The following is a 25,970-nucleotide window of genomic DNA, read 5'->3' as shown; positions in this document are numbered from 1 at the left end:
TCTCTCCAAGGCACAAGTATGGGACACGTATTTCCAACTGCATCAGATGCCATCAACAAAACCAGAAATGCACTCAAGCGCTAAGGACTCCCTCGCCCCCACTACTGTGCAACTCTCCCCTGAGGGCTATCACTTAAGCTGCTAGGGTTGCACACTGCATTCTGGCAATGAGTACCGTTCCTTCTCTGTGTCTGGAAACGAGAGAAGAAACATGCTACGTGACTCTGGCTTGAGGGAAATGCAGGACACCAGGGCAGCAGGATCATGTCAACAGCCACATGGATGCAGCAAAGACAATGCTCGGAACAGTACCCACCCTCACACTCGAGTCCAGACAATGCCACAGCCCTCCGCAACACGGCCTCAAGTCCCGATCTTCCGCTCAGAATACTGTGTTGCTTGCTGCAGTGAAATGGTCCGATCAGAAACAAAGCGCCTCTCCAAAAAGAAAAGGGAAGAGTTAATTATTCTTGATAAAGGGCTTTGTTTCCAGTAGACTATTTCACTGCAGTGAGCTACGTTAACACCCACTCATCTAAAATGGTCGGGGGCAGGACTGGGATCGACTGTTCTGAGCCTTTAAAATGACACTGAAGTCACGGGGACAGGGTGTGGGGAGAATAATTATTGTATGCCAAAGGAGAAGCCAGAAAACGAACAACAAACTAGAACTCACTAACTAGATGGTGGTCACAACTGTCCCCACAAGACTGCATGTTCGCACAACTCACTCGACAAACACCACTGTGCTTATTACCTCCTCAGCAGCGCTGGTTAAAGGCACAGACGTGTCCTGATCTGTGTTACAGTCTGGCAGCTCCTCTGGTGGCTCACTGTGATGTTCTCCACTGCTGGCCTCTTCGTGGGCGTCCAGGCTGGAGGCACGCAGTGCAGCCGACAAGACCTGCACCTGCACTGTGGGCAAAGGAGACCGTGAGTGGAGCAGCAACACGGCCCAGGCCTCTCCGCCGGGTCTCTGCTGGCGTGCCCCGTGCGGTTCTGACACTGCCGTCACACGCTGAAGAAACTCTACTGTGGCAAATCCTCAGTCCTTCAAGAGCACAAGCAGAAACCAGCGGGCGTTATGCAGTCTAGCTGGAGACTCTCCAGGTTACCACGGGGTCAGTTTCGGTAGTTTACAGACCAAGCTGATAGTCCTACTCGTTAACCTACTCTTCAGAAAGGCAGTTACACAAACTGCCAACATAAAGGGACAGCAGTTAATTGAAACATCCATTGTACCCCAGTTCACTGTTCCTTTTTGATACTGAAATGACTACAGTTTGTTCCAAACACTGGGATTCCAAGAATGTCGTCAGACCTGAACAAAGCCAAAACAACTACTTAGCAAAGCACTAGTTACCAAATCTGACAACTAATATTGCTTTCCTTATACAGAAAATTCAAATTCAAAAGGAATTCTCAGGGCTGGAGAGATGGCTCAGTGGGTAAGAGCACTGACTGCTCTTTCAGAGGACCTAGGTTCAACTCCTAGCAACCACATGGCAGCTCACAACTGTCTTTAACTCCAACATTTGACACCCTCACACAGACCCACATGGCAGCTCACAACTGTCTTTAACTCCAACATTTGACACCCTCACAGACACACATGCAGGCAAAATACCAATGCAAATAAAAAATAAATTAAAAAAAAATAAAAGAAATCCTCCTTACCCGATAAATGAGAAATTTACACACACACACACACACACAGAGCTAACATTTATTTCAAGTAACATTCCCCTTGCACATATAAAATATGACATTTAAAATTCAAATTTATTGCTTAAAACAACCTATTCGTATGTGACAGCATTTACAGAATTCCCTGCCTTGGACAGAGACATTTCTTTTTGCAGAGGTCAATGCCACCTCTCGTGACTGCATGGCCGTTCAGCCTTACACTGGCCATTTATGCTACCCTCCCATGCTATGGTAGGGTGCGAGGAGCCAGAGGATAGGGAAGGGTGCTATCAGTCACCCAGATACGGATGGATGGCTACTGTAACTGAACACAGCAGGGACCCTGAACATTCCATCATGGACCGAAGGATGCTCATGAGACCACGCTCTTCTGGAGGAGGGCTGCCATTGTTTTTTAGTGGTGTGGCCACTGGGGGACTAGGTGGAAAGATAGGGTATGGGGAGATAAGTAAGGGGGACAGTAGACAGTAATGGGGCGTGGTGAACATAATCACAATGTTGTATATATGTAAGAAACTGTCAAAAAAAAAGAGAACTTTAAAAAGACGAAAAAGCCAGTTGATAAAAAGACTAGACACCTCTCCCAGCCTGGGCTACCGGGAAAAACAGCAAGCTGGAGAAGCAGGCACCAGGTAAAGGACCTAGAAAGAGTGACGGCCCGGGGCAGACCACTGGGCTTGTGAGCCGAGCTGTCCCGACTCACTAGCCCACCTTACTTCTCTTCATCAACTGTGTCTCTACTTGCAGGGAGCCCCTGGCCACGGACACACAAGACTTCTATTATCAGTGGGCCATCAGTACCTAAATAAAGCCAATGATGGTGTTTATTCATGGGCAGTCTGACGATTCTCATTGTTCTCAAAAATTCAGCTTTAATTTGTAATTATCATTACAATCACTTTAGTTCTCTTTGGGGTCTTTCAAATTTCCAAAGCTGAAGAGAACTGTGCTTGAAGCTGACTGTACAAATACCATGTGTAAACTGGTTCATGCTGCACATGGGGATGGGATTGCAAACCACACCTCCTGTAATTGCTGCTCGAGAAGACACGATTAACTCAGAGCATTAAAACACACGCAACATTAAAACACAGGGAGGTCCCTTGTCTCCAGTGGTCTACCCACTTTCCACCCAGGCACGGCTAACTTGAAGGCCGTATGCGCCTCAGTCAGGGCTGCAGATCAACAGCCACCTCCTAGAAAGGGGTCTTTCTCTGTCTTGTGTTCACCCTGAAGGGTCTGCTCTGTGGACCTTTCTCTGGGAATATATTGTGTCCACAGCTAACAAAAGGGTTTTTACCTCTTCCTATTGTAGTCTGACGCAAACTTTGAACTTCTGACCAAAACTCAAAGGAGGAAAAAGAACATCAATGAGCACGGAGGGTTCAGACTGCGCCTAACCAAGCTGTCTCGTGCCCATGATGACTCCTACAGGACGACAATGGAACAAGTAACACGATGCAGCTGGGACCTGTTGTGCACATGCAGACTCCTCAGAGTAGCCAGCATGCCTCTTTCCTGCTGTCTTACTGTCAAGAGATGCTTACAAGGCAGCATGGCATCCATCTCCCCAGCTCGTCAGACCTTTGTTTCTAGTAGTGGATCAAGAGTCTGCCTTTAAAAAATCACAGATGCTTTCTGACTAATTAAAGGGAATGACTGCTCTATAGCACAGCATTAGGGTAGCAGTGGCACAGGCCTTTAATCCCAGGACTCAGGAGGCAGAGGCAGGCAGATCTCTGTGAGTTCAAGGCCAGCCTGGGCTACAAAGCAAGATCCAGGACAGCCAGGACTGTTGCACAGAGACACCCTGTCTCTAAAAACCAAAAAATAAAATAAAACAAAAAGCTAGGGTCTGGAGAGATGGCTCAGCTGTTAAGAGCACTGGCTGCTCTTCCAGTGGACCTGAATTTAATTCCCAGCAACCATGTGGTGTCTCACAACCATCTATAGTGACATCTGTCTGATGCCCTCTTCTGGTGTGCAGGCATACATGCAGATAGAGTACTCATACACATTAAATAAACAAATAAACCTTTAAAAAAGCTGAAAGCAACGAAGATATTAAACACTTGACTATCACTGGCTGGGGACATGCCTAGTTTCTTCTCCTGTGGGGCTGAGGAGACCAGAAGGGAAGAAGGGATGCTAAGGTACAGGGCTCTGCTGAGAATCCTGGCCCATCAACCCTCAGGAGTGCTCTATCACCTCCACTGTAGCACCAGTCACTTGGCTATTAGTTCTCACAACTCACGGGACTGTCCACTCCAAAGGGAGATGACCTCTATTGTTAGGAGCTATACCCCAGTGAGTCTCAGAGACTGAGGTCAGAACTAGACATAGTGTTATGCCAAATAAGCCAAACTCAGACCAATATAATAAGTTCTGTCATTTGCAGGACCTAGATTTAAAAGTGTATCTATCTATACAGATAGATATTTTAAATTAAAGTCAATCAAACTAAAATAATATTAATGGTCAAAGATGTAATAAAATTTAATTCTTTCCAGGTATAAACTTAGAACAGGAGATCTTTACAAATCACAATAAATGGAAGCAAATGAAGATGCCTGCTACCTTACCAGGCAGGTGGGAGTTTTCAGAGTTAAAGCAAGGTTTAGCTGGGTGTATTGCCTTGCACCTCTAATCCCTGTTCTCAGGATAAGGCAGGAAGATTGCTGCAAGCTTGGGCTAGCCTGGGCTACCGAATGAGAATGCATCTTCCCCACAAAGAAACCCAAAGAAAGGTTTTTGTTTTAAAAGGATTACTTAAGATTTTACTTTATTTGCATTAAAATGGGGGATTTCTCAATACTGAGCAAACTGACAGTTTAGAAATTTTAGTTTTTGGAACATTTAAGAATAATCTAAAAAGTGATATTGGATCTTAAGATCTGCAGTTATGGGATTTACACTTTTTTTTTTTTTTTGGTTGTTGTTATTTTTCCTGAAGACAAGTTCTCCCTAGAATTCACAGAGAGATCTGTCTATCTTTGCCTCCTAATGCTGGGATTAAAGTTATGTGCCATCATGCTTACACTTCAGATCATTTCAGTGGACAGCCACAAGTCATCGAGCAGGAAAGCACTATCCTAACTGTCCTAAGCTCCAGCAGGCAGAACAAGGAGCTTTGTAACGTCCCATTTCCCACTCTTAAGGACTTACTACATCTTCCACTGGATATGAGGCAACATTTTTTTAAAGAACTGAAAATCATTAAAACTGTTGTTCACACAGGCGGTGGTGGTGCACGCCTTTAATCCCAGCACTCGGGAGGCAGAGGCAGGCGGATCTCTGTGAGTTCGAGGCCAGCCTGGGCTACCAAATGAGTTCAAGGACAGCCTCCAGGGCTACGGAGAAACCCTGTCTTGGAAAAAAACCAAAAATGAAAAAAACTGTTGTTCACAATGGAGGGGAGGAAACTTGAGGTGAATGAAAGCCTTCTAGCCTCAGGACACAGGAGTCCTGGGCAGACAGGCCAGTTACAGGAGGCACAGACAGACTGGGACTGTGAAAGCGGAATGGAGCCAGGAGCCAAAAGCCTCGCAGTTTCTGTTTGCTGGCTGTAAGAAGGTCTCTTTGGAGAGGACTCTGCACCAGCCAGCTAACATCTTCAACCCTGGAGCAAACTCCTCGGGGAAGACTAGAAACTGCAAAGTAGAGCTGTAGCGAAGAGTGAGTTTCAGAGACGCTTGTTTGAACTGAATTGTTGATTCAGGGAACTGCAAAAAGGTTTTGGTTGTGGGTTTCTTCGTATTTGGAACTTTAAGACTGGTATCAGAATGATTTTGGGGGGCTGGAGAGATGGCTCAGAGGTTAAGAGCCCTGGCTGCTCTTCCAGAGATCCTGAGGTCAATCCCCAGCAACCACATGGTGTCTCACAACCATCTGTAATGTAAAAAAAATGATTTTTTGAACTTTTCAGACTTAAGCAATGGGATGGACAGAAGTGATTCAACTGCAGTGGGACAATTATGACTTACGCATATAGACTCTATCAACTGTGGTGTTCACAAACTGTTTTGTGTAAAAAAATGGAACTGTCTTTTTTGTGTAGAAATGTAGAAAGTTGTTTTTTTTCTACCCAGGCTCAAGATGCAGTTTTAAAGAATTATAAAGACAAGGGAGGAATTAATATTCCTTAGTCTCTTTAATTTAAAAAAAATTTTTTTTCTTGTGGATTAATGTTAATTTGTGTTAATGTACCCTATGTTTTGTATAGTTCTATTAAGAAGTTGCTTTTGTATGTTTGCTAAAGTTTATGAAGTGTAAAGAGTTTGCTTTTGGATATAAGTTTGTAAGGACTGTAATTGTGTATGTTAGAATTATGTTAACCTGCTGATGAACCATGGTATGGTGATGCTAAGTAGTTCTTTAGGTTTGATGCAGTTGCATCAGGAGTTTATTGATTTTTTTAAAAAAGGACTTGATGCAGCTAAGGCTGCTATAGACATCTTTTTTTTTTTTTTAAATATGTATTTACTTATTACGTATACAGTATTCTATTTGCATGCATGCCTGCACTCCAGGGGAAGACATCAAATTTTATTATGGATGGTTGTGAGCCACCATGTGGTTGCTGGGAATTGAACTTAGGACCTCCAGAAGAGCAGCCAGTGCTCTTAACCTCTGAGCCACCTCACCAGCCCCTACTATAGACATCTTACACCCATTCCAAAGGCCATTCCATCTTTACCATCCTCTACTCCTTTACTAGGAGGCCTAGCAGCCATTAGGAGCAGGAGTGTTGCTGTAATTATTCCAGCAATTTGCAAGTTCTTAGTGGAAAAGTGGCTTCCGAGGTGCATAGAGTTAAACTCTGCACCCTCCTCTGCCAGAGGCTGGTAGTCAGAGATGGGTAAGTCCTTCTTGCTAGCTGTCAACCTAAGACAGAGTACAGTTGGTGGAAAGTGTATCTCGATGATGGGTAAGGCTGTCTAGTGACGAAGGTGACCTAAGACAGGCATAGTCCATCTGAGGGCTCTGAGGGGCCCTTTATATTCTTAAGAAGGGGGACCTATGGGAGCCCACAGAGGCTTCCTAGTGAGAACTTACTCAGGGACAGAGAATCTGAGCTTGCTTTACCTAACAGGGCTGTGTAAGGAGATGATTTGACCACAGGTGTGTTTACCAGGTGTTTGGAAGGGTCTGCACTTGGCTGTACAGTGTGCTTTGATCTTTCAAGGGGGAGGTCATTTGCCTCTCCCCTTGGCATGTTATAAAAGGCCCTTTACAATAAAGGACGAGGCTGTTGGGTTTTGACCCAGGCCCTCCCGAAGCAATCCTGTGTCTCTGTTTTTCTTCTCATTATCTAGGTCTCTCTTTCTATCTGATATTTCCTCATTCCTCTCTCCTCCACCTAAGAACCCTTCTAAAGTTGGGAGCTGAACCCTCACAAGATATAATCCCCAAAACAAAACAAACAAAACACAAAATTGAAAAATAAGTCATTCTTGTCAAAGTCTACAGCTCCTAAAACAACATATATGTGGGAAAACAGAAACCTATGCTAATCATATAGACTATACTTCTTCCTTTAAAATGAGACCTAGCCGGGCAGTGGTGACACACGCCTTTAATCCCAGCACTCAGGAAGCAGAGGCAAGCAGATCTCTATGAGTTCGAGGCCAGCCTTGTCTACAAAGCGAGTTCCAGGATAGGCGCAAAGCTACACAGAGAAACCCTGTTTTGAAAAACCTAAAATAAAATAAAATAAAATAAAATAAAATAGAGACCCAAGCCTGGCAGTGGTGGTGCACACCTTTAATCCAGCACTTTGGAGGCAGAGGCAGGTAGATCTCTGTTTGAGGCCAGTCTGGTCTACAGAGTGAGTTCCAGGACAGCCAGGGCTACAACAGAGAAACCTTGTCTTCAATATACAATATATACTTCAAAATGTGAAACACTAGGGGTTGGGGATTTAGCTCAGTGGTAGAGCGTTTGCCTAGCAAGCTCAAGGCCCTGGGTTTGGTCCTCAGCTCTGGGAAAAAAACAAAAAAACAAACAAACAAAAAAAACAACACTTGCACAAAATGTGAAACACTGAATAACAGCAAAAAAGTAACTTCTGAATTAACACATTTACACAAAAAACAATAGAAAGGATCCAACATAATTTCCTACAAATCAGATTAGTGATGTTAGAATTATTTTTTTTTAATCACCTTTAGAATAAGGAAAGAATATAATGGACTCTTCCATACCTTTAACATCTGGGTCATCCATGTGTGGCTCTAGGTTCTCTATCATTTCTTCTAGTTCCTTCCGAGTAGCCATGGTGATATTGGGAGAACTTGGTCCAGGGACTCCAGATGCATCTCCTGATCCCTCTGGACTGAGTGTCTCCCCAGAGTCCTGCTGGAGCTCTCTATCAAGATCTATTTCAAATATAGGAGTCCTCCAGAAATGGAAGGAGTTGAACAATTCCTGATCTAAGAGAGTGGAATCTGGGGAGCTGGTGCCAATCTCTGGCCGGAATGCAGACTTGCAGTTAGCAGGCTTTTTATCATTCTCATCCATAGCTGCTTCCTGATGAGACTCTGAGGACAAAGTACAGAGTGAGGAGCTGTCCTCTGGAACACTTATGTCACCTGCAGAGTTCCCAAAAGTCTCAGCAGCACAGTCTTCGAGTGCACTCTCCGGGCTGGCACTGAAGTCTGCACAAGCATCCTCTGGCCCGATCTGCTCCTCTTCCTCAGCATCATGACCACTGATCCTTTGATTCATTTAGGGGGAAAAAAAAACATGGAAGCATAGAAATTACTGGGGAAAATAATGAAAAGTATGATATACAGCATTTAGACTAACTAGCTTAAGTGCTTTTGAGTATAGATTATCCACAGGAGCTGTCTTGTATGCAACACACCACTCCTCCCCATCAGTTGTTCTGCATTCAGAGATGTAAACACCTGTCAAACTTGTCTAAACAGTCAAGCATATTAACAGCAGCAGATGGTGACACGTAAGAATCCTGGATGCTACAATTCTACTGTACTATCAGTACCAGCAGGAAGCAATCAATACAGTGGATTCTAAGATACATACAAATATTAAATTATTTACTGGGGGTTATTTGTATTGCCACTGTTCCAATGACACAGTGAAAGCTGAGAATCAAAACATTTTTGCTTACAAAAGAGGGATAAGGGGAAAAAAAAAACCTCTCGAGGGCAAGGAGAGAAGACACTTACTATCTCATAAAATACATTAAAATATACTTAAGTGTAAATAAAGGATTATTTTTATTTCTTCATCTCTCATGCTACTTCAAAAACAGATTTTTCCAAAAGGAAATCATGACGTAACAGGTAAGGACAGACAGTACAAGCTCCTGACGGATCTTTCTGGCTATTGCCATCTGTCACCTCAACTACAGCTTCAGTTATACTATTTCTCTCCTATCTTTTATCAACAAGTAGTTACTGGGCACCTACTAGGGTCCAGGAATAAATCTGGTTTCAGAATTCAGTATGTAGGGCTAGGTAAAGTGCCTGCTGTGCAAATATAAGACCCAAGTTCAATCCCCCAGCACCGATGTAAATAAGCCAAAAGGAGCTACACACCTATAACTCCAGTACTGGGGGATGGAAACAAAAGCTCTCTGGGCTTGCTGGTCTCCTAGCATGGCTGAATTGGCAAGCTCCAGGTTCAGTAGGAGACCCTGTCTCAACAAATAAGGTGGAGAACAACTAAGAAAGATGCCTAAAGTGGCCTCTGGCTTTTACACACACACACACGCACACACACTCAAGCACATACACAAATAAATAACAATCAACAAAAGGAAACAAGCTGTTGTGGTGGAGCACACCAAAAAACCCAGCCCTTGAGAGCCTGATGCTGGAGGATCAAGAATTTGAAAGGAGCCTGGCCCCACATAGCTAAAAAACAAAACAAAAATCCTCACCAAACCCCTAAAACTGGATGTGAGTTGTAGCTCTTACCCTTGATATTATAATTACAGGTAGACAAATAGTAAACTCCAAAAGCAAATTACCATCCATAATGAATGCAGTCAGAAGTGGTGGCTTACACATTTAGTCCCAACAGAAGAAGTAAGAGGCAGGGGGACCTCTGTGAGTTCCAGGACAGCCAGGCTCTACAGGGAGACAGGTCTGAAAACATAAATGTCTACCCCATCCCCAAACTAGGGTGTGATTCTAAGCAACGCAGAGTGCACATTGAGCAAAGGCTGCAGAGGAGCAAGTGGGACCACAAGGCCTTCGAACACAGGAAGTGTTCATGAGGCAAGTGGAAGAAAAATATTCAAGAAGCAGCAGCAGTCCTTCCTTTGTAGCAGCAGTGCAGAAAACAAACTGGAGAGAAAGCAGGCTGCAGGAACAGGAATGTTAACAGCAGAGAGATGGTGCCTGCAGGCTGCAGGGGAACATCTGACCAGTGATCCAAAATAGCAGTGTGCAGCCACTCTTCATGCTGGCAGTCAGAAACAAATGAAGAACCTGGTGATATCCAGATTCTGGCTAGGGCACCTGAACAGAAGACACCTGTGACACTAATTAGAAGTTAGTGGACCTGGTGGCACATACCTTTAATCCCAGAGGCAGATGGATCTCTGTGAGTTCCGGGCCAGCCTGGTCTACAGAACTAAGCTATATTCATCTCTAAGATATGTGCATACAAGAGCACCAGAGGTAGATTAGCAGTTTCTCTCACAAAGAACCCTAAGTGAGCCTGGTGTAATGCCGGATGTGGTAGTGCCAGCCTGTAAGTCCAGTACTTGGCAGGTAGGAGCAGGAAGATCAGGAGTTCAAGACCAGCGCTGGCTTCATGAGACCCTCTCAGCCTTGCTTCTTACTCCCATGTAAGTACATAACTGATAACCTCAGGCTTCCTTAGCAGAGCCATGGAGCCTGGCAAACCTAGTACAATTACTTCAAGGAGAAACTGACTCAGAACAGCTGGTGAAAGAGAACCAAGCCAAAGCAAAGCAAACACCAGGGCACAACTGCCAACAACTACCCTAGGGAGTAATCAAATGAAGTTCCAATTAGCTGAGTATGTAAATCCAAAGAAGAAATGCTTTTAACTTCCTTGGAGAGGTAGGCTATGATTCTGGGAGGTATGGGTATGGAGACGTGGACATACTGACAAGATTCTATTAGCAGACACTACATATGACGTGAACGGGTTCCTGACAGAGAGCAGTAGGCAGAGAAGGCAGCGGAGCCCAAAGAGCAGCATGGTGCACGCAACCGTAAGCAGCCAGAGAACATTGCAACAGTTTCAACAGATACAGGAGAGTCCATTTTGCACACTTACTTTTGTTCTGCTAGGAATCAAATCCAGGGCACATGCTAGGCAAGTGTTCCATCACTGAGCTATAGCCCCAGACCTCAGTATTTTAAACTATAACTTTACAAAGCAAATCTCGAAACTTTACTCTGTCTCTGGAAGTAGAAGTACTGACAGCCTGACAGATTGGATAAAGACAAGATGTCCATAATAAATAAATCTTTCTAAGAATACTAAATAAGTGTTTCAGGACAGATAAAACACTACACACAAAGTAAACAGTAGTGGAAACCTAGACGCAGAACCTTACTCGGGGGCTGGAGGGATGGCTCAGCCATGAAGACTCAACACTCTTGTGGGGGACACAAGTGTGGGTCTCAGCAGCCACACTGGGTGGCTTACAACAGCCTGTAACTGCAGCTCCAGCAGATGCTAAATTTCTTTTAGCATCAATGAGCACCAGCATACACTCAAACACACACACACACACACACACACACACACACACACACACACACACACACACACACCATAGTCTATAAAAATAAAAACAAAATTCCCTTACTTGGTCTGACATTAAAAAATGAATTCTAGGGAACTGAGAAAACCCTGAGGACAGAAACCAAACTCTAGGTTCCTACTGGGTTCTCAGCTTTTATACTAGCTTGAAAACACTCCAGTGCTAGATAAGGCAAAGCAGTCAAAGCTAATCAAATCTAAGGCGGCACACCAGACTAGGATGCAGACGTGTGCCCCAGCTTTTACAGCACTGAAGACAAATCCTTCCCTACTCAGGAGTTAGTTCCCTTTCCTTTACTAAATCACTAACACAAGTCAATGGCAACTACAGAAAGTCCAGTGCTACAGATAATAGAGACACGATCCCAAGACAGAGCTCAAACTATAATGCACAGTCATTGAGAAACCAAACAACTGTTAAATAGCTGTTCCATAGAGCCACACATCTCCAGGCATCGAGCACGGCCTGACAGGCCAGCCACTGCTTCCATTACTAACATCTACTGAAGCACAGCAGAGGTCATTCACGCCATGCTGACAGGTGTTATACTCAAGAGCAGAGCCTAGCACAGCGACAGAGGGAAAAGGCTCACTCTCTGTATCTACTGAGATGCTGTGCTGTCTCACACACTCCCTCTATACTCAGACATGCACTCATCGACCCTTTCCCGATTAAGGCCAAGTTAGCTATGTACCACCTTCAGTTCTACTGAAATTGACCATTTAAAAAAATGTAAGCGGACTTCAAAGCAGGTGACACCCCGCCCCCACCCCCAACGCCATTTTTATAAAATTCCTTCCAGCATCTGTTTTCAAGAGCACTGAGACCGTGCCTGCTAGGGAAACCGAGTTAGAAGCCATTTTCTTCCTTTACAAAAAACAGTACCTCAGGAGTGTTTGGCAGGACAGTAGGAGAACGGGCAAAAAGGTAAAACAAGGCAGCAGAGGAAAGGAAGAACTGTCAAATCAAAACACCAAGAAAGCAAATACCACAGTACCAAGACCTACAGAAGAAAATGGTCATTAGCATCATGGCAAGGGGCTATCTCAAGAACATGTAAGTAACTGCAGAAGCTTATGCACACTGCCCAAGTACTGTTAGACCAAGGAGCTCTCTCAATATGTAACTATAATAAATCCTGAGAACTAAAACGTCAACTGAAATTCTTTAATGCAGCAATCTTAAGACTTTCAACCTTTATTAAAATGTTATCTTGGAGTTACGCTTCCATTTCATAAGCACATTAATTTAGGACTAACTGTTAAAATGCTTCCTTCAACTGAAGGATTACAGTGATCCCTTTGTAGACAGAGAATCCAAGATCCACATTAGATTAACTGACTGTGGAAAAACAAGTCAGAGTGGATTACATACAAAAGCAAACACAGTATTAAAGTAGGTCTGAGAGACAAAGTTTAATGTACTTAATAAATTATATAAGCATTAGCTTGTGTGTTCTGAGCATCAACAATTTCCTAGGCAAATAATTCATTAAACACTCAAAAACTATCAAATTTGTTCCTCGTTTTCTCTGTGTGAAGCACCGAGCTAAACGTGTTCCATGCATTTTCTCATTCAATCCATAACTAACTGAAGAGTAACAAACCGCGGAGTCGGACATTATACCTGCTTCTCTCTTCTGCTGGCACGTCTTCTGAACTCTTGCCATCCTCTCTAAAGCACTGGCCTGAGCTAGATGGATTAGCAAAAGTTGATATGAAAGGCCCCAGAGACTGAAAAGCTGCTTGGCGGACCTAAGGAGAAATGAGGACATAATCAAACAATAAACAAAAATCAAATAAAATGCACACATAGTCAATGATTTACTCTGCTATACCAAAAATAGGATAGAAGACAAGCCTTGTAAAAGAAACCTCAATCTTTCTTCACTTAGGAATTAGAACGCATAGTTTTCTTTTAACTTCCAGTTTTTATTCTGACTTGGCTATTCAAATAGTGAAAGCCTGATGAGATGGACTCTAAAACATGCCAGACAGAACAAATCCTGAGAAGGTCTTCCTGTAAGAGAAGTGAGACTGTCCAAGAGAAAGCACCTTAGCATTTTCAATGAGGAGAAACTATTAGATATAAAGAGGAAGACAAATCCTGCAACTCTAGATCTAGAGGATCCAACACCCCCTTCTATCCCAAGGGCACATACATGGAGTACACACACACACACACACACACACACACACACACACACACACACACATACACACACACACACTTACTCAAGAATGAGAAGGGGTCTCACTTTGTAGCTTTGGTTGGCCTAGAACTAATTATGTAGACCTGGCTGGCCTCCAACTACCTGTCTCTACCTCTTGAGTACTGAGATTAAAGGTATATACCCTCAGTGCCTGGTAAAAATACAAATTTAAAAAACAAAGAAAGATAAGAAAAGAAAAAGCCAATGAGTATTAAACATCAAGTCAAATTAAAACCAACATGAATTGTACTAGGAAAAAAAACCAACTTTCCAAGTACCAAAAAGACAACCTTTAATAACCTTCTATTATCTTCTCTTACATATATGACTCATATACATTGTAAATTCTCTCCTTTTTGCAGGGGCAAGGCAGGGGAGTTGAAGACAGAAAGCTTCTCTGTGTGGCTCTGGCTGTCTTGGAACTCACTCTGTAGACCAGGCTGGCAGAGAACCACCTGCCTCTGCCTTCCAAGTACTAGGATTAAAGGCTTGTGCCACCACCACCACCTGACATTTTTCAATTAGAAAGATGGCTGAGTGGTAAAGAACATTGACTGCTCTTCCAAAGGACCTGGATTCAGTTCCCAGCACCCACATGGTGGCTCATAACTGCCTTCATCTCCTGTTCCAGGGGATCTGACACCCTCTTCTGGCCTCTGTGGGCCCCAGACGCACATGTGGCTCACATAACACCCATAGACATAGAGACTAAAACAGTAAGGCACATTTTTTCAAGCATGACATTTCGTTTGAAATGAACTGCAAGTGTTTTAAGCCAGTGTTACCCAGCGTGAAGGATCGCTGATCAGGTTAATGAAGAGCGTTGACAACTTTGTCCGTCGGATCTCTTGGCATGTGGCACAGGAGACAGCCATGAAGCACTCGGCACAGGCCTTCCGCACGCCCCACACATTATCAGAGCACAGCTGGAAAAACCTAGGCAGCTGTGTGAGCAGACAGGAGGTGAGCAGTGACCTTCCATGTTCTGTTCTAAACAGTGGATACTCTCAACAAGTGAGAATGTATTTAATAATGGTACTCAGAAAATCTCAATGAATTACATCCAACTTAGAGTTCACTCTAGAAATGCAAAAGCCCCAACAACACCGCCTGACGTTACCCGAGAGCTCACACCTGCACTTAACTGGATGAAGGATACCTACAAATGTTAAGCGTATGAACTTGTGCATGGGGTACATACATGCTACAACTTAACTACTCTGCTACAAGATGTAAGTGCCACAGTGAGTATCTTAGTAAGAGCAGAAATTCAACTGAGTAAGTAAGAACTGATTTACTGCTGGGCGGTGGTGGTGCACGCCTTTAATCCCAGCACTCGGAGGCGGAGTCAGGCGGATCTCTGTGAGTTCGAGGCCAGCCTGGTCTACAAAGCGAGATCCAGGACAAGCACCAAAACTACACAAAGAAACCCCGTCTCGAAAAAACCAAAAGAATTAGTTCACTAAGTAGAAATGGGGACGCTAACAGTGCTTCTCACACATATTTTTAATTTTTAGTGAACCACCCTATCAAACCACATTTAAAGGCCACCTTGCCGAAAGTTAAAGTACTAACCTTACAAACATAATTCTGGTTTGCAGCCATGGGGCCGTGTTAATAAACTCTCTATTACTTTGTAATATATTTTTTATTCTCTAGTATCTGAGATACTTACCAACATTTCCTCTGTAGCTTGCTGGCCAACTACACTGCAAATATCTCCAAAATTGGCAGCACAGACCTATAACAAAACCATTACAAACATTTCAGTATCACAGGTAGAGTTCCTTGGAGCAATCTATTAAACTTCACCATCAGTGCAGCAGAGCACCGTGTGTTCTTACACACGGAGAGCACAGATGCAAACACACCTTCCGGACGTGAAACATCCGACAATCGCAGCACATCTCACAAAACCTAGGGAGGATGAGACGCTCTGTAATGTCCTTCCCCACCATGGGAGCCATCTTGCACATTATCTAAAACAAGCAAAACAGAAATTCACATTGAAACAGCTCTCTAAGGCCTTCAGTAATTTAAAGAAATACATATTAACCAATACACAGCAAATGTACAAAATCTAGAAAAAAAAATCCCATTTTATCACTTAATTATTACTTAATGACGTAATCACTTTGCTAGTAACTTGAAAGAAATAAGAAAGAGAAAAAAGAAAATTCTACCTTTAAACCTAGCATTTGGGAAGTAGAGGCAGGCAGACTGTGAGTTCAAGGCCAGCCTGGTATACAGAGTGAGTTCCAGGACAGCTAGGGCTACACAGAGAAACCTTGTCTCAAAAAAAACAAAACAAAACAAAACAAAACAAAACAAACCACCCCCACCAAGAGGGCTGAGTACATCTATGTTACTGAGGAAAAGCTCCACACCAGACACTGTCAGCTTGGAACAGAGTTAACTGAAGCTGATGTGGGATCCAGGACCTGTCTTTGCAGAGTTCAGGTTCAGAACACAGTCCCATTACCTAGATTTTCCAGCTAATAGTGCATTAAGCAAAGAGTTATCTTTACTGAAAATTAGCTCTTATTGTAAGCCCATTGTAAGTTAGTACAGGAGGAAATGAGAGCCTATCAGCATTTTCCAAATACAACTATTCCCAGACTGCAAAAATGACAAGTAAAAGGCACATAGATCGGAAAGAAACTCTAGTCATGTATGGCAAGATTGTCTGCATAGAAAAGTCCAATGACTCTACAGAGAAGCCACCAGAATAAATAAGCAGATTAAAGAGAGTTACAGGACATTGGAATGAAAAATAATTATATTTCTATAAATTAACAATGACCTGGAAAGCTTTAAAATACATAATTTATAATGTTAAAATATGAAATCTAGCTGGGTGGTGGTGGCGCACGCCTTTAATCCCAGCACTGAGAGGCAGAGGCAGGCAGATCTCTGTGAGTTCGAGGCCAGCCTGGTCTCCAAAGTGAGTTCCAGGAAAGGCGCAAAGCTACATAGAGAAACCCTGTCTCGCAAAAACAAAACAAAACAAAAAAATGAAATCTAACAGAAATATAAGATCTTTCTGATAAAGCCTACAAACATAAATGTGTAATCACACACTTAAATAAGTCCCAAAGTCCATCATGTTCACGGACTGTTAGGCTGGCAATTCGTAACTGACCTGCAGGTTCAATGTGATCCCCACCAACCCCAGTTTCACCTGACTGCAGATGAACCAACATCTCCCAACTCCCACAGCCAGCTCTGTTTCACAGAAGCACAGCTGAAAATCTGAAGCTCTGTCAGCTCACTGGTCTAAGTAACATAGTAGAATCAGTTTTTTCCTATAACAAACAAACCAGTGTGGGTGGGGGAACCATAGGCTTCCTACCAGTGCTGAACATAATTATGTTTTTAGGCTAGGCTCTCCTTATTATAAACAACATTATGCCTAAACTGATTTTTGTTTGTTTGTTTTTTCAAGACAGGGTTTCTCTGTGTAGCCCTGGCTGTCCTGGAACTCACTGTGTAGACCAGGCTGGCCTCAAACTTACAAGATCCGCCTGCCTCTGCCTCCTGAGTGCTGGGATTAAAAGCATGCGCCACCACCACCCGGCTAAACTGATTTTCTTGATGGAGGAATTTCTAAAATTAAAAGCAAGTGTTTTGGACCTAGGTAGGGATGATGATTGTATGTTGTGATTATACTAAATGCCACTGAACACTATACTTTAAATGGTTAGTAGCATATGAGTTTCACATCAATAAAAGTATTACTGAGAAAGAAAAGGACCTATATTTATTACTAACTGGTAGTTGAGTAAGAAATAATGAAAAGGGAATTTTTCAAGGGACAGAAACTAGAGATCATCTCTGTTCATAGATGACCTGGAAGCACCGGCAACTTCTGTAGAATTTTTTTTTTTTTTATATCAACAAAAGATCAATGCTTTGGGTATAAGAACAAATGCTAAGTATCCAATTAAATGTAAAGAAAGCTCCAGGTTAATTTAGTGCTTTTCTATCTTGCTATCCGGAACCACAGATCTGAATGACAATACATTACTGAGTTTTTAAACTTTACTTTAGGTTTGCCTAAATGGGAAAGAGACTTACAGCCACAGCCTCTGTCTTCACATCATCATTGCTGTCTGGGGCAGTCAGCTCTATGAGAACAGGGCACACCTTGGTCTCCACATCAAATCGCTCAATCAGCTCCTGCTCCAGCAGGGCCAGCAAAGCTGCCTGACTGGTTTTCCTCACCTGCCAAGAGAAACACCACAGTATAAACAGCACAGACATGAGTTCATAAAACTGGACAATATCGGGCAGTGGCGGCGCACACCTTTAGTCCCAGCACTTGGGAGGCAGAGGCAGGCGGATCTCTGAGTTCTCCGACAGCCAGGGCTACACAGAGAAACCCTGTTTCAAAAAACCAAACCAAACCAAATAAAGAACTCTACAACATGATCTTTGCAAATGTACAACAAGATGTAGGAACCCATAACTTGCAAAACCTAGCAGACATTTGTGAGTATTCCCATCAGTTCTTCTTCGAGGGACAGAACCTGGCAAACAGGACTGGGACTGGTAAATGGGCACCTTTATGACGGCATTGAGGGGCTCGGACAGTGTTAGCCTCTCAGCATGCCTTAATCTGAGTAGTCACTTCTGGAAAATTAATAACGAAGTTAGACCCCCAAAATATTCCAATTATATAACATATATTATGCTACAGAAAGTTCCTTTAAGAGCACGTCAATGTGGCTCTTACCTGGTTATTCTGATCTGCGAGGTATCTAACCACGATCGGCAGTAAGTACTTGGAGAAAGCACATGGTATGGAAGGCCGGCTCTCCTGACAAAACAGTGCGATGTGCGGTACTTGCTCCATGAGCTCCGCTCTCACAGTTGGTTCTAGGAAATAACAGCAACATGAACAAACGTCCTTGCATGGAGACAGCGCCTCCACCTGGGCTTGAGGCCACTTACGAGCCAGCACGGTAAGAACTGGTCATGTTCTCTAGCCCTGCATTGATTCCTTAAATGAAAGGAGGAAGTCACTCCCAACCCAACTTCTATCGGTCACAATACACACTGGGTAAAGAACCTCTTACAATCAATACATTTATCAAGCCTTTACAACGAGCCACATTGACACCTTCCCTGGTATTTCTATCAATGCTATGGCAGACAGTATTTGTAAACTGTGTAATACTATAATAGGACACCATCTGCAAACTCTAAAATTTAGGAACCCCCAAGGACAAATTATAAGGACCAGTGGCTCTTCTTCTAAATACCATCTATGAAAGACTTATAACTAAACTTAAAACAACTAATTTCACTGCATAAAAACATGCATAGGTATCACAGCCAACAGGTATCACATTAGTAAAAAGGTAAAACTGCCTAGGAGAAAATAAACATGAACAGTTAAATGTATTCATGTTACTACTGAAGGGACAGAAGGGAAAAAACTCCCTGTTTGAAAACAACAAACATGTGCTGAATGAAAGAGACACAGTCACCGTTGTTATCACAGGACGATCACAGTCATCACCATCAGGAGTCAAAGGGAGCTGACCTTGAGGAGAGGGATGACACTAATCTATGTGCTGGTTCCACTTCTCTTCATATGGCTGGTCCTTCCTGTGTGTACACTTACTCAAGTCCTGTAGCAGTCAGTGTGTTATCCTCAGTATTAAATAGCATGACAGTATTTGTAAACTATGTAATACTATAGTTTACATGCACCAGGCCCCAGGACCAGTGCTCAGTGCTGCCCAGAACTAAACCTGGCAGTGTGCCTATAATCCCAGCACCTGGGAGGTGAAGGCAGGAGGATCAGAAATTTTGCAACAGCAGCAAAGCCAAAACTAAACCAAAACAAAACAAAACCTGCTCCATGTTTTCTGAAAACCTGGATGAATATTGGACTGAACAGAGTTCCAAACTTACATATCCGGCAGAGTCAAAGGGATACCAAGACCTTGGCAGGAAACCACTACCCCTGCTACACCACCAACCACTGCGGGCATTCATGATCGAGACTGAAGAAACACAAAATTCCTGAGGACCCACCAAATGAACTCACAACTCCTAAGGGACATGAAAATAAGCCCTTGGCAGCAACAAGAGTAAACCTCAACAGAAGGATTGGCATACCAAGACGTCAGCAACCAGATAGGTTGCTTCAACTCTTCAAACACTCCACTTCAAAGACACATCAGGAGACATACTGAGAAAAGATCACAATGAAGCAAGAAAAGCCAGAGCACAGAAAAAGAGCCCGAAGCTCCCGAAACATGAGAAGTGTCATTGACAGCAACAGAAACCCTCAGTGACCAGGTGGCAGGCTGGGCATTCAAGCAGGTACTTTGCCAAGAGAAATTATCAAATGCCCATGGAAAATAAAAGCAGTGAAGTCATGGAGATCTAGTATTATTATTATACACTTGTTAACAGCTCCACATCCTCAACACGTTAAAAAGATCTGCTCAGCCTGGGCTGCACTCAGCTGGGGTGCTTGCCTAGCATGCACCAGGCCCCAGGTCCAGTGCTTAGCACTGCCAAGAACTAAACCTGGCAGAGCATGCCTGTAATCCCAGCACTTGGGAGGTGAAGGCAGGAGGATCAGAAATTCAATAAGCCAAATTCTTTAAGCTGTAAGATTTCTTCTTCAAGATCAAGGTTATTTTGAGTTATATAGCAAGCTCAAGGCCAACTGGACTATGTAAAATCCTATCTCAAATACACACACAGACACTCAAGTCTTAAAAAACTTAAAAAAGATTTTAAGGTAGAGGAAAAACAATACTCCAAAAGTTAATGGTTGAAATTTCCTGACACACACCTACAAATTCTAGAAAAATAACAAATTTGAATAGAATCCATTTGCACCAAAACACAGCATAATAAAACTAGAGCTCACCGTGGAAAGGGCTTTTAAAGGCAAGAAACAGAGAAGGAAGAAACAAGGTCAAAATTAGACAAACTCATTTGTCCACAGGAAACTACTGGATTTCTCCACAGCCTCTTTCTGGACACTGTAGTCAGGCCAGAGGAACCAGGGAACCTCAGGGTCAACACAAGCCTTCCCACTCTCCCTGCTCATTCAGAATGGCTCCCAACAACTCATCTTGGTGACAGTTTTCCTGGCACTGCATCTCTCATCAAAAGCCAGTTCATACTGCTAAGCTGGTCTCAGCCAGCCTTCCCGACCTCCTTTTCCTAAGTAGGTGACACCCCCACCCTGACACCTGTGGCCAGAGCTGCCGTCTGGAACTTCCCAGCTTCTTCCTTCTTTTCCTCGAGTATGGCCTGCCCTCTGCACTGTCAGTCTAACAAACCCAACACCACCGTCACATGACTAAGATCTAACTTACCTCAAACAAAAACTACAAAATTACAGTTCATCAGACCTTACTAAAGCCACCTCAGAGTAAGTAAACACAAGAACAATTGTGTGACAAAGATTAAATAGTAGACTTAGAACTGTTCTTTCCACTCTGAAAAAAAATTTAAAATTTTTACCTTAACACTTTAAGGTAATAAATGAACTGCTCAAAATAAATAAATAAGTGAACTGCTCATCAAATGATTAGTTAATCTCAAGTTTAAAAAACGAGCCTTGTTGAGAATCCAACAAGTTTGTGAGAAACTAAAAACATTTGAATAAGGAGATTTAGGGAAAAAGAGATTTCAACATTTACTTTTGGATTACTTGCAAATTCAAGTATAAATATGAGCTTCAAACTTGCTATTGGGGCTGGCAAGACGGCTCAACAGGTAAGCGTCTGCTGTGCGAAAAGAACACCAGACCTCCAGTCACCTCACTCATGTGAACGTGGTGGGACCCCGCAGCCCAGCATCAGGAGGCAGAGGAAACAGGCAGGTCTGAAAATTGCTGGGCAGCCATCTTAGTCAAACAGCCAGCTCCAGGACATAAGGCAATCACACAACAGGACAGCACAGCCTCCTCTGGCCTTTGCATGCACAGACCACAGACACATTTATCTTCAAATGTCGTATTTTACATTACATTCATTTTACCACAATCAAAAAAATCTTTTAAAAAAACCAACATCACAACATTATTATCTAATTTTCAAATCAAGTTCACCCCCTCTCTCTCGACAGGGTCTCATTCTAGAACCCAGACAAGCTGAACTTATTATGCAGCCCAGGCTGGTTTCCAACTAGAGTAACCCCCACCTCTGTCTTCTGAGAGTTAGGGTCACCAACATGAACCACCATGCCACACTTAAGAAAACTCTCCTGTCTTTGTTTTAAAAAGAAGCCAATTTCCTTCTTACAAATAATGATTAGAGATGGTCGTGGTAGCACACCCTTTTAGTCCCAGCACTCAACAGGCAGAGGCAGGTTGATCTCTGTGAGTTCAAGTCCAGCCTGGGCTACACAGACAGACCCTGACTCTAAACAACAAAAGCAAAACCGAACAAAAACTAGATAAAGTATTATTCCCCAAAAAATATTTAAAGCCCTTTCTACCTCTTTTACTTAAAAGTTACTGATCCTAAAATATTAACATAAATGACAGAAGTAATTTCTTAGATTTATTAAGTAAATGGGTGTACTATAAACTGTTGGGAGATTTTTTTTTCCCCTATGACTAATGGGTTTAATAATCTCTTTAAATCTTTTTTTTCCTTTCTTTAAGACAGGGTCCTTTGTGTAGCACAGGAAAGCTCTGAACTCAAGGTCTTCCATTGTGCTGGGATTAGATGGGTCACTCGCCAAACTCTCGGGAAATCTTAAAGAACTCCCTTACCGTGGTCATTTCTCCAACAAAGTCAGAAGTGACAACACCCTTGTGTTCTCTGTGTGGACACATACCCGAGTCATCAGCTAATCTGCCAATTCTTTCCAACACAGCAACGCAGTCTCCTTCATCATCGCAGACTTCCCTCAGGGTATCCAGCAGACTCCGGGCCACCATTTGTCTACAAAGAAAGAAATTAATGGAGTTCAGTGCCATCAATACTGGTTAGATGTTTAAATACAGAATCCTTAGGTTCCATAAAGACAACGTTCCTTTTATTGGAAGTCACACACACTAAACTTGTAATTTCCTAGGTAGCAAAAGCCAGTACTGATAAGATCATTACCAATTTTTTCTATCTTTATCCAAATAATTGGGGAAATTTCTAGTCACTGAATTTTCATTTCAATTATCCTGTCAGCACAACAGTGGTAAAATATATTCATTCTTCAGTACATTAAATGGTGTATTTACTAGTATGAGTATTTCTTAATATACACTCAAAAACAAAAATTCAGTAGAGCCTTGAGATTCTAGGAAAATCTGGTGCCGAGACCTCAGCTTCAGCAACAGTGGAGCGGGAAGGGCTCCAGCTCTTGGTCATGCACTCCCCAATAAGCAATTAAATGAACGGCAAAATTCGCCAACGACTAACGAACAGCAGTGACTGGCGACACTGGCTGCGCCTGCCGCCTCCTCCGGGTGGATGACACCCCTCCTCCTGAGGCTAGGACCCCCTTCTCCCTTTGCATGTTGATGAAGAACACACACCTGTTAAATATGTTCTCACTTGCAGCATACTTGTCCAGTCTCCCGAGCGGTGTCAACATTTCATCTTGTGAGACGAAGTCCAGGGCTGAAGGTATAATAATCACGTCAGACTCTGAGCTGCAGTCATCCACACCAACTAGCAGAGACATCACAAACACTGCTTGTAACACTGAACTGGAACGGACCCCTGCCTGCCCAAGCAACCCATGCTTCTGGAGACTCTTGACATCAGCTCGGTGCTAGCCGTAGCTCAGGACAACCCTCCCTCTCCACCCCAGTTAACGGTCTCCAGCAGTGTGCAGTGGTCACACAGACTCAGCGTAAAGGCTCGGTGACTCTCAAGAATGTACATGGTTGGTCAGCGGTGGTGGCGCACACCTTTAATCCCAGACTTGGGAGGCAGAGGCAGGCGGATCTCTGTGAGTTCGAGGCCAGCCTGGGCTACAGAGTGAGATCTAGGACAGCTACAGCTACATGGTGAGATTTTGACTCAAAAAAATATTTTTTTTTTTTACACGCTCAGCAAGAACAGCTTGTGAAAAAAAGGCAAACAATGACTTAGTCAATTCTATAATAAAGACACAAAAGCTGAAAAGTGCCTGACATCACTTACTAGAAAAGAACTAAAAACTATAATTAGTATTTATACTCATTACACAAATATTAAATACTCCTGTGTCAACTACTTGGCTTATGTTGGGGAAACAATCATGAACATACTTATGTCTTCTAAGGGTTGACATTCTGTTGAGAAAAGTCTATGTTAAACCCATCATTATGGTTACATGTACATGCACACCCTAAGGCACATCTGCTGCAGCTGTGGGAGGGAAGACCAAGCCAGGGCTGAAAGCTAAAAGAAAGGTGTGATTTCAAGGGAGCTAAGCAAAGGGCTGAGAGGCAGGACTAAACAGGACTGAGCACCAAGAGAGGAAGAGAAGAAAGGAAGGATGGCCGCTGTGCTTGTGAGTTTCCGTTACCCTTATGCTGCCACCTAGCAAGGGAGTGTCTCCATGTATACTGACTGAGGAGGTAGAGAGAGGGGAGTGAGGCCATTAGTTCAGAACATGCCTTCCAGAACTGCAGCTGGGGAAGAATCAATTGCTCAGACTATTAACGGGCAAGGTGAACGCTGCTGCTGCGAGTTAGTGATCACCAACATGACACAAGCCAGTGTCATCTGGGAAGAGGAACTGCCTCCGTCAGACTGGTCTATGGGCAACTCTGGGGGCACTATAGTGGACGCCAACCCTGGCCAGGTGGTCTCGGGAGGTGTGAGAAAAGCAGGCCAACAGAAGCCCAAGAACAAGCTGTTGGCAAGCAGCTTTTCCATGGGCTCTGCCTCCGCTCCCGCTGGAGAGCCACTCCCAAACACGGACTGTGATCAGAACACGTAAGCCAAATAAACCTTCAGCCATAATACATACATAAATGAACGAATATAATAAACAAAGAAACAGATACAGATAAATAAGTAAATGCTTTTGGTCATGGTGTTTATCACAGAAATAGAAAGCAAATTAGCGCACAGGGTCTCGCTATGTAGCTCTGGCTGGCCTGGGACTCACTGAGATCTGAGAGTAAAGGCCTGAGCAACCATGTCCAGCAAGACTAGTTTTAAATTGTATATTTTGTTTTAATTTTCTAATAGTTAAAGAAGCTGGGTGTGGTGGTGCACACATGTAACCACAGCACTCAGAAAGCTGAAGTAGGAGACTACAAAGAATTTGTAGTCTACACAGGCGACATGACAAGCAGCAGGCCACCCAGGGATACACCGCAAGATCCTGTCATGATGAAGGGAAAAACGGGACTGGAGTGATGGCTCAGTGGTTAAGAGCACTGGCTGCTCTTCCAGAGGACCCAGGTTCAATTCCCAGCACCCACTGGCAGCTTACACCTGCCTGTGACTGCAGTCCCAGGGAACCTGACACTCTCTTCTGGCCACTGTCATACCAGACAAGTGTCGCACAGATACACATGCAGGCAAAACACCTCTACACGGGAAAGAAAGGAAAGAAAGGGAAAAGAAGTGGACACTGTTCCACATGCAGCGAGAGTCAACAGGAAACACAGTGGTGAGCAGAACGGAACTGACCGGGAAGCCTGGCTAAGGGACCTGAATACGTTTGGGGCATTTCCAAACCCTAACACTTTCAGTGTTTGTCTGTATACGGAGTCACACGATGTAGCCAGCCTGTCCTGGGACTCACAACAGAGCTTAGGCTAGCCTCAAACAACCTACATACAATCCTGTCTCAACCTCCTAAGCACTACAATTAGAGGCATCTACCCCAGGCCAAGGCATTTTACCCTATTCTTCTTAACTTATGGCACTTTGCCCCTCGCTCTAGCTAGCTGCCTTTCTCATCAGTGCCTGTCACTGTCTTCCCATCCCATACAGATACATAATTAAAAGTAGCAGCTTATAAAAACTTCTCCCAAACATTACATGAATAATACAAAAGACCGACTTCCCAATCAAATCCCCAGTGCTACTGCTTATTTAAAAGGGTTTTAAATATCTTAAGCAAGTGTGTAGCATGGACCTATCTTGTAAAACTGGCTAAGCAAACAATGTTCCCATGGAATACTATCAAAGTAACTACATAAGACACATAACATTGCTACTTCCAAATATTTTAACTTGTTAAAGTAAAAATTCTTTCTTTAAAAAGAAAAGTAAACCACTTAAACATGTTCTTCCATTTCTAACAAAGATGGTATCAACGACCAAATTTATTCTCATTAACTAGATAGTT

At 43.3% G+C, this 25,970-nt stretch overlaps 1 protein-coding gene across 2 annotated transcripts in view; it reads right to left on the bottom strand.

The window, feature by feature from the left end:
* Positions 1–25,970, bottom strand: part of Ppp4r1 (protein phosphatase 4 regulatory subunit 1) — a 51,130-nt gene that overhangs the window by 10,358 nt on the left and 14,802 nt on the right. The window contains exons 3-12 of one of the 2 annotated variants that reach the window (XM_036173039.1): positions 23,209–23,344; positions 22,512–22,618; positions 18,427–18,569; positions 17,769–17,915; positions 15,563–15,670; positions 15,367–15,432; positions 14,477–14,635; positions 13,106–13,233; positions 7,911–8,422; positions 758–915 (exon numbers count right to left, since the gene is read on the bottom strand). In XM_036173039.1, coding sequence (XP_036028932.1) covers positions 758–915; positions 7,911–8,422; positions 13,106–13,233; positions 14,477–14,635; positions 15,367–15,432; positions 15,563–15,670; positions 17,769–17,915; positions 18,427–18,569; positions 22,512–22,618; positions 23,209–23,344 — 1,664 coding nt within the window. The remainder of the gene's footprint in view (positions 1–757; positions 916–7,910; positions 8,423–13,105; positions 13,234–14,476; positions 14,636–15,366; positions 15,433–15,562; positions 15,671–17,768; positions 17,916–18,426; positions 18,570–22,511; positions 22,619–23,208; positions 23,345–25,970) is intronic. The other variant, XM_036173040.1, reaches the window with a different exon arrangement.

This window comes from Onychomys torridus, chromosome 23 (genome assembly GCF_903995425.1).
Source record: "Onychomys torridus chromosome 23, mOncTor1.1, whole genome shotgun sequence".
Classification (NCBI taxonomy): domain Eukaryota; kingdom Metazoa; phylum Chordata; class Mammalia; order Rodentia; family Cricetidae; genus Onychomys; species Onychomys torridus.
This window is presented reverse-complemented; position numbering and strand designations above follow the sequence as displayed.